Genomic DNA, 9,082 nt, shown 5'->3' on the forward strand with positions numbered 1-9,082 from the left:
CACATATATATATATATATATATATATATATATATATATATATATACATACATAGACGTGGCTGTGTGGTAAGAAGCTCGCTTCCCAACTTCATGGTTCAGGGTTCAGTCTCACTGCATGGCACCTTGGAGAAGTGTCTTCTATGTTGGAGTGCTTATGTCCCTGTAACTTAGCAGTTCAGCAAAAGAGACTGATAGAATAAGTATACCGGGTTTTAAAAAGTACTAGGATTAAAATTTCTTCAAGGTAGTGCCCCAGCATGGCCACAGTATAATGACTGGAATAATATATATGTAAAACACTACCTATAACAACTGGAGCCTCTAATGTGCACACTAGATCCACTAGAAATAGCAGCCAAATCACCTTCATAATGATCACACCTAGCTATTTAACACAAATAAAGGGCACATTAGTTGATGCAGTTCTAAATATCCTGAATAAGACTGGATGGCTACACTTGGAATGCCTTTTGATTGCAGGCTTGCTCAATCAGGCTGACCTGGGGTTAAGCAACAACAACAACAATAAAATATTTCAAGCATTTTTTTCACCTGGAATTTGGGTGAGCAGCTGTCCTCCCACTTTCAGGAGTCCAGTCTTTAATGCCAAGCCATGATGATATCTGCACATCTTTTGACATTTCCTCTTCCAGTCCTTCCCAGAAGAATCCTCCATCATTTGTTGATGCCACATTGGTGAAAATGGTGTTCTTCTCAATAGTCTTCATGGCATTAGGGTTGGTTTTGTAGGACGTACCTGAGAGATGGACATGAAGTATATGTAGTGCATGTGGTTTACAGAGACAGAGGGAGCGAGGGATAGACATGGTATAGGGTGGGGGGCACGAGGGTATACATGTGGAATAAGGCATTGGGGGTGAGGTCAGGAGTACGTGTCATAGAGCAAAGGGGGTGAGGGTGGTGAGGGATACATGTAGAGTAGGGGGGAGGAATACATGTAGTTTGAAAGATACAGAGAGCTGAGATACTTGTATCATATGTGGTACAGAGGTAGAGGGAGTGAGGAACATATGTAATACATGTGTCGTAGAGAGATAGGGTAGTGATGAGGTATACATAGATGTGATGTAGAGAGAGAGAGGAAGTATATGTGGAACATGTGATATAGCAAGGGTGGGTCATGAGCTACATGTTGAGAGATAAGGGTGATGAGAGTACAGTAGGAATACCTTATGATGTAGGGAGATAGAGGGAATGAAGAGATACATGTGATGTAGGGAGTAGTGAAGTACATGTATAGAGTTTGGGTGCAAAATGAGGTTGATGTGATGTAGAAGTTCATGAAAAACAAAAATACAGAAATAAACCTCAACCTTTGACATGGTTGAACAAGCAATCGCAGCCAGTTGGGATTCACAGTATGGGCTGGATTATACATCCTTTCAATTGCTGAATACAAAATGTGGCTCTTGAGACCTCCATTTTGATGATTTCCCTGAGTCACCATCTCGCCCTTGCATGCCAATTTGTTGCAAGGTTATCCATTTAGAGCTTAGTGGACTGGAGCAATGGGAAAATGAAATGTTTTTCTCAAGAACACAATGCACAGCTAGTCTGGGAATCAAAACCATTATCTTGCAATCACAAGTTGAACAACACTCTAACCACTGAGCCACATGCAAAGCAAACATAAATGATGAATTATGATCAAGAGAGTGTTCAAAGAATCTGGAATGCCTCTAACACATCACATAACTTGCTAGAAGTAGCAGTCAAACTTCGCTCAAATTATACCCAATCAAATTTTTAAAAATGAAAATCCTTAGATAATGTTGTCATCATTGTCATCATCATTATCCTATGCCTGCTTTCATAATGATTTCCATCACAGCCTGAGTCATTTCTTATTAGCTGCTCCAAAAATTGGTACTTGTTTGTATCATTTGGTTTGGTTTCTACTGCTGGATGCCTTTCAATCACCAGTCATTTTACAGATGTACTGGGGGACATTTTGTCAGGGCACCAGCATTCAAGGAAACTTGCAACCCTACACTTTCTCTGCTCATTTGACAACCATGTTACAGTGTGTACTGAGTGTATTTTTCATGGCACTAGCATTGGAAAGCTTGTCTTGCTCAGTAATCAATCTAGAATAAACATGGCTGAGGAAGCTTTCCTCTGTGAGACCACCATAAGAGGAATGTGCCTCGATCACAGTAAAATCTAGAAAGAACTACATGATGTATAAGAACAGGATGATCCAACAGAAATCTTTGAGGATACAGGTCTGCTGAGTCTGAAGAACAACAAATGAAATATAAGTAAAAGGAACAAAAAAGCTGTAAATTTAACCTGGAGCAACTCCGAAAAATCCTGCCTCTGGATTAATAGCTCTAAGTTTCCCTTCACTGTCAAATTTCATCCAGGCTATATCATCACCAACACAGGTGATTTTATAACCAGGTAATGTGGGGTTCATCATTGCTAAATTAGTTTTGCCACAAGCACTTGGAAAGGCTGCTGCTACATATTTTTTCTCTCCTTTTGGATTTTCAATTCCTAAGATCTGAAGAGAAAGAAGAAAAAAAAAATTTAAAAAACACATTACACATACACAAATTTAAATTAAAAACAAAAAAAAAGTAGTGCAAAAAAGGTCAAATGGAGTGCATATATGTCCCTTCTAACTACTGGAAATTGTTTTTGTTCAGTAACACAACTGTAAGTATAATCTGAACATAAGAGCATGTGGTCAGTAGTCGTGCACCTGAAACCCTTCAGCACTTAAACAGGCCATATCTTGTCCAAATATTCTAACTGGTGACCCAGCATGGCAGCAGTCCAAAGATGAAAAGATATTTCCCTTAAACTGAACCTTACTGACTTAAATAATAACAGAAAAGATTGAATAATGCAGTCCAGGACATACTCCTGGACAGTGTGGTCATTTCAAATTGTCAGAAAATATTTGAACTAAACAGACAGTGAACATGTATGGAAATGCAAGTGTAGAAAAAAGTTGACCCAGAAGTGGACAAATCTTATGAATCATATAAAAAACCAGCATCCCGAGTATTCTACTACACAAGCAACTGGACAACCATCTTTATTGAGTTTTCTTTCACCGAGAAGTAGTTTGGTTAGTCGCTTGGCTTTAAATGTTTATGGTTGGATCAAGTGGGTATCTGTTGGTTTAAAACCATTTTCCTTTACCGAAGACCCCTGACTCGTAAGTACACAAACTTACAAATGTGACCTTAAAGAAATACATGGAGAAACTTACTCAAGAAATAGAAAAGAAAATATCTGATGAACTTCCAAGTAAATTTTCATTAGTAATCAATGGTTGGACTAAGGGTTTGACACATTTCATTTGATTTTTCGCATCTTATTCGTGCAATTATCAAAATGACTATTGTACTGTTTTGCTGGCATTTTCGTTAACGGTAAGTGAAACATCATTTGCTGCTTCTGATTATGTTGAATTTATAGAGTATGTGTTAAGTGTCTATAACAAAAATTTAGAAAATGTAGCTATTACCTGAGATAATACTGTAGTGAACAAATCTATAGTGAATTTGTGTAGAATACCATTGATTGGATGTGCCTCATAAATTCTGTCTAGCTGTTTCTGCTTATCTCGACAAGCAGGAAGTTCCGCTTGAGAATATTAATGTTGATGGGTCAGCTAAAATCATTAAAACTAGTGGGTAAACTTCAGGGAAAAACACCTTTGCAACCTATACAAAGAAATAAAACCCGTTGGTCCAGTACTTATGACACAATTGAGAGGTACATCCAACTCAAGCCGTTTTTAGACTCTTTTCAAGACAATCTAAAGCTGGAAATTACTATTTGTAAATCTCACAACATGAGATATTCAGCAACAGTACTTCAGAGTAAAGATTGTTGTATAGCCAGCTGGAGACGATGTCTCCTGTAACATTCGTCCTAAACCAGGACTGCCATGTTACATTGGCAAACAACCTTTACTCCAATCCATAGCTGGTTGATTATCTGTTGACTTCATGCAATCATAATGATCCGCACACTCTAAAAGACAATTTAGGAATGTTATACTCAATAACAGTCACCTTGCAAAGAACAGAAATAAATTTGGGAGATGCTCATATTCTTTTTGACGAAATTCTCACATTGTATCCTTATGAGGAGTTTAAAAGATATTTGCTTTCATTGGCAGCCATTGTGCACAGCCCAAATTTTGAAAGTGAAGTTGTGAAAATTTTACAACAAGCAGAAGCAGAGCTAACTGTAGATGAAGTGGCTGATCTACATCAGCTGAAAGTGATCGTAGACACATTACAACAGTCTGGTTTACCCGTAGAAGATGATGATTTTGCTTCAATTTGTTTGAAAAAACACAAAAAAGATAAAATTTCAACTCCACAATATCTGAACTGTAGATTTTTGTTACCAACATCCAACATCTTGGGACATTTCTTCAGCTCAGCAGGTTACGCTTTTAATGATTTTCAGCAATACTTAACATCAATGAATTTAGAAATGCAATTATTTCTGATAGTCAATCACACATTCTGGGATGAAGACCTAGTTTCATAAATCTGCAATCATTCATGACCTTTTGCTATATTAGAACATTTTAATTGCGCTACTTGTTTGAGAAACTCTTTCAATTAAAGACCTTCAATTTATTTGCTTTTCAACTACTGTACAATGTAGAGTATACATGTTGTTTGTTACCTATTCTAAATCAATAAAACTGAACTTTGAACGCTTTCTGATAATAAAGATTTTTGAAACTTATAAAACGTGCCTTTTATTTTCTTATCATTTTGGCTCTTATCTAAACTGAAGCTAACACTGCAAAATATATGGTGTTTTTACATTCCTCAAAATATTTGACAATTAATTGCAATAACTGATTGGCCTGTATCCCAATTAAAATCAATTGATTGCTAGGAAAATAATTGATTGGAGAAGTTCTAATCAACTATTTACAACTCCTGTGTGTGCGTGCATGTGTGTGTGTGTTGTGTATACAAACCATAGAAACACATACACACATACAAGCCACAACTATCCTCTATTATTTGCAGGATTATTGCATCCACATTCTCCAAATGATAGGAATGTAATTTGGAGGAGGTCTGGCTGCTATTTCTAGCAAATGTGTAAATTCCTCCATCATAAAACAAATTGATGTGAGTGACGCTTACTTACCAACATGTGTTCTGCTAACCAACCTTCGCGCCTGGCCATAATGGAGCCAAGTCGAAGGGCGAAACATTTCTTGCCCAGTAAGGAATTTCCTCCATAGCCACTTCCAAATGAACAAATTTCATTTCTGTCTGGAATATGGGCAATTAAGGTCAGTTTGGGGTTACAAGGCCAATGGGACGGTGTGCTAGCTGAAAGAGAAAAGAATAAATAAATAAATAAATAAATAAAGGATTGAGTGTTGAACAGTTTATAGTTGTGCTCATTTGAAGGGTTTCAAATAGGGAGATGACAATTAGTTTAGCACATTGCAGAGAAGGGAGGGTCACATCATAAAGTGGTCTGTTGAGTGGGAAACTAGTCACATCACAAGGTGGTTTGTCAAGGGGCAGCAATCATACTACAAGTGGTCAGTTTAGACAGAGAGGAGGATGCCACATCAAGAAATAATCTGATGGGCAGGGCTACATTACAGGGTTGTGTCACATAATGACCAATTTAAGGGTCATTAAATAAGATTCATTTAGAAGGTAGACAATTTAAGGTGGACACACTGCAGTCACAAGTTTACTTCTTACAGTTATTTCTATAGATTTTCTATAGAAATTACAGCCAGCACTCATTTGTTGCAATGTTTTGTATTCGAGTATTGCCTATTGTAAACAACGAGATCAAAGATGAAAAATGGGTAATGGGTGTATATGCCATATTTCAGGAATTCTCGCTCCTTCATCAGCACCACATCCAATCCATACAAAATATTATAAGAAAACAATGCTGGCTATAATTACTATAGAAAATCTATAGAGAATCTATAGGCGTAGGAGTGGCTGTGTGGCAAGTAGCTTGCTTACAAACCACATGGTTCTGGGTTCAGTTCCACTGTGGAAGACCTTGGGCAAGTGTCTTCTAATATAGCCTCGGGCCGCCCAAAGCCTTGTGAGTGGATTTGCTAGATGGAAACTGAAAGAAGCCCGTCGTATATATGTGTATATATATATATATGTGTGTGTGTGTGTGTGTGTGTGTGTGTGTGTGTGTGTGTGTATGTTTGTGTGCTTGTGTTTGTCCCCCACCAACATCGCTTGATAACCGATGCTGGTGTGTTTATGTCCCCGTAACTTAGCAGTTTGGCAAAAGAGACCGATAGAATAAGTACTAGGCTTACAAAGAATAAGCCCTGGGTGTGATTTGCTCGACTAAAGGCGATGCTCCAGCATGGCCACAGTCAAAAGACTGAAACAAGTGAAAGAGTAAAAGAGTAAAGATAACCATAACAAGTTATTTAATAGCACTGCTAACACATTAGAACACAGTATTGACTATAAAGAGTTTAATATACTTTGTAGAATATTATCGTTTAATAATGAAATACGGTGTTTCTCATTAATTATTCACCAGCTTAGAATGGGGTCTATTTTATTGTGGTCAGTAAGATGGTAGAATGGTTGCAGAAGAAGTAAAATTGAAGTATTCCTTACCTGGAAGTGGTTGACCTACGGAATGTAAACATTTGACAAAACTGCCTGTTCCTAATGCATCAAGGGCTGCCTGGCCCATTCTGGTCATGATGCGCATGCTGGCTACGACATAGGCTGAATCTGTGAGTTCAATTCCAATTTTGGATAATGGTCCACCTACTGCACCCATGCTGAATGGGATTACATACATGGTACGACCTGAAAGAAGTCAATGGAAATTGGTTTGGAATAAACAGGAAATAGAAAAGAAATTTTAAACACATATAACATTTGGGATTGTTTTGATTTGATACTAATTTTAAAACAAACTAAAATTTGGTGCAAAAGCAGAATTGTTTGAGTGTTGGACAAAATGCTTAGTGATAGTTCTGATGGTAGTTCTGACATAATGTTCTAAGTTCAAATTCCACCAAGGTAAATTTTGCCTTTCATCCTTTCAAAGTTGATAAAATAAAGTACCAAGTACTAGGGTCAATGTAAGTGACTTGCCCTTCCTCTCAAATTGCTAGTCTTGAGAGCAAAAATTATAAAATGAGACAAAATTTTAAGACAAACTGTCAAGAATTGTGCCAAAGAATATAAGGTACAGTTTACTGAGAATATTCAGATAGTCACTACAAGAGGTAATTTCAGGAGTATGTACAAAAGATATCAAGAGGACTTGGCCCAGTTTGAAGCAAGCCAGCCTCACTGGAGATGAAATTACAGATAAAAAAAATATCATTGGGAGAGATGTGTAGAACACTACTCCAATCTCTACTGTGAACAGAACACTGTCCATCTCAATAATTGACATCATTGTATTTTTGATGACTGTAGAGCCATTATTAAAAAAGTTAAGATCGATTATTAATTGTTGAGCTTCAGAAAAGATGTCTGGTAGTGACAGGGATCTCTTCTGATATAATCTAGTATTGTAGGACCATCTCATTGCCTTATTGCTCACAATGCATGAAATCCTGTACATATACAGGCGTCTTTCAGTTTTCATCTGCTAAATCCATTCCCAAGACTTTGTTCAATCTCAGGCTATAGTAGAAGTAGTGTGGCCCAAGGTGCCACACAGTGGGACTGAGCCCGAAACCATGTGATTGGGAAGCAAACTTCAATCTCAATTACAAATACGGCAAGGTACCTCGCATACATCCTGGGAATCTCATGTTAAGTTCGGTGTCCATGTCTTCCAGATCCATCCAGTAACCAAGTTGACCTTTGACTCCAGTTTTAGGAATCGGTATTGTGTCTCTTTGGGCTTCTGTTGCTATCACAGTACGTCTCTCTACACGGGCCACATCAGCAGGATCTGTCCGTGCCAGCCAACTGAAACAAAAAAAAAAGCACACATGCACACACACAAAAAGAAAAAATATAAATAACTAAATCATAAAATGTTGAAGAAAATATTCTTAGGGAAAATAAAAGACATCTATTATAATTCATTGTGGAGGCGCAATGGTCCAGTGGTTAGGGCAGCGGACTCGCGGTTTCGATTCTCAGACCGGGCGTTGTGTGTGTTTATTGAGCGAAACACCTAAGCTCCACGAGGCTCCGGCAGGGGGTAGTGGCGACCCCTGTTGTACTCTTTCGCCCCAACTTTCTCTTACTCTTTCTTCCTGTTTCTTGAGTAACACTGCGATGGACTGGCTGGCGTCCCGTCCAGCTGGGAGGGGGACACACACACATACGCCATAGAAACTGGGAAACCGGGCCCATGAGCCTGGCTAGGCTTTGAAAGGGCGACGTTTTATTATAATTCATTGCTTTGGGTCTTTAAGTTTAGAATATTTGTGGTGTTATTATTGTTTAGTCTCTTGTCAGTATCGATGCAGCAGACTTATTATTAAAGATGTTCTTTCCATGACCATCACAGACTACACTATTCCACCCCATTACTGTTAACTCCAGATCTATCCTGACAGACAAGACCTACGATAAAAGGTGCTCCAGCATTGACCAACCTGTATTATATTCAGACATGGTGCATTTAAGAAGACATTATCAAATATCTGTCTTTCTTTTTAAAGACAGAAGGTTATGGTTAAGAGACAGTATAACACCAACTCTTTGTTTCAGGTGCAGAAAACAGACATCAAACAACACCAGAAACTCTCTTTTTGTGTCAGGTACAAACCTTTAAGGGTATTACTGATACATACATTTTATATATATATATATCATCATCATCATCATCATCATCGTTTAACGTCCGCTTTCCATGCTAGCATGGGTTGGACGATTTGACTGAGGACTGGTGAAACCGGATGGCAACACCAGGTTCCAGTCTGATTTGGCAGAGTTTCTACAGCTGGATGTCCTTCCTAACGCCAACCACTCAGAGAGTATAGTGGGTGCTTTTATGTGTCACCCGCACGAAAACGGCCACGCTCGAAATGGTGTCTTTTATGTGCCACCCGCACAAGCCAGTCCAGGGGCACCGGC

The 9,082-nt window shown here is 38.3% G+C and overlaps 1 protein-coding gene across 1 annotated transcript in view; it reads right to left on the bottom strand.

Annotated features, from left to right (window-relative positions):
- Positions 1–9,082, bottom strand: part of LOC106868970 (phosphoenolpyruvate carboxykinase, cytosolic [GTP]) — a 50,473-nt gene that overhangs the window by 8,949 nt on the left and 32,442 nt on the right. Inside the window, exons 3-7 of the mRNA XM_052974159.1 lie at positions 7,779–7,963; positions 6,644–6,841; positions 5,166–5,353; positions 2,316–2,529; positions 555–759 (exon numbers count right to left, since the gene is read on the bottom strand). Coding sequence (XP_052830119.1) covers positions 555–759; positions 2,316–2,529; positions 5,166–5,353; positions 6,644–6,841; positions 7,779–7,963 — 990 coding nt within the window. The remainder of the gene's footprint in view (positions 1–554; positions 760–2,315; positions 2,530–5,165; positions 5,354–6,643; positions 6,842–7,778; positions 7,964–9,082) is intronic.

Source organism: Octopus bimaculoides, chromosome 17 (assembly GCF_001194135.2).
Source record: "Octopus bimaculoides isolate UCB-OBI-ISO-001 chromosome 17, ASM119413v2, whole genome shotgun sequence".
Taxonomy (NCBI): Eukaryota; Metazoa; Mollusca; class Cephalopoda; order Octopoda; family Octopodidae; genus Octopus; species Octopus bimaculoides.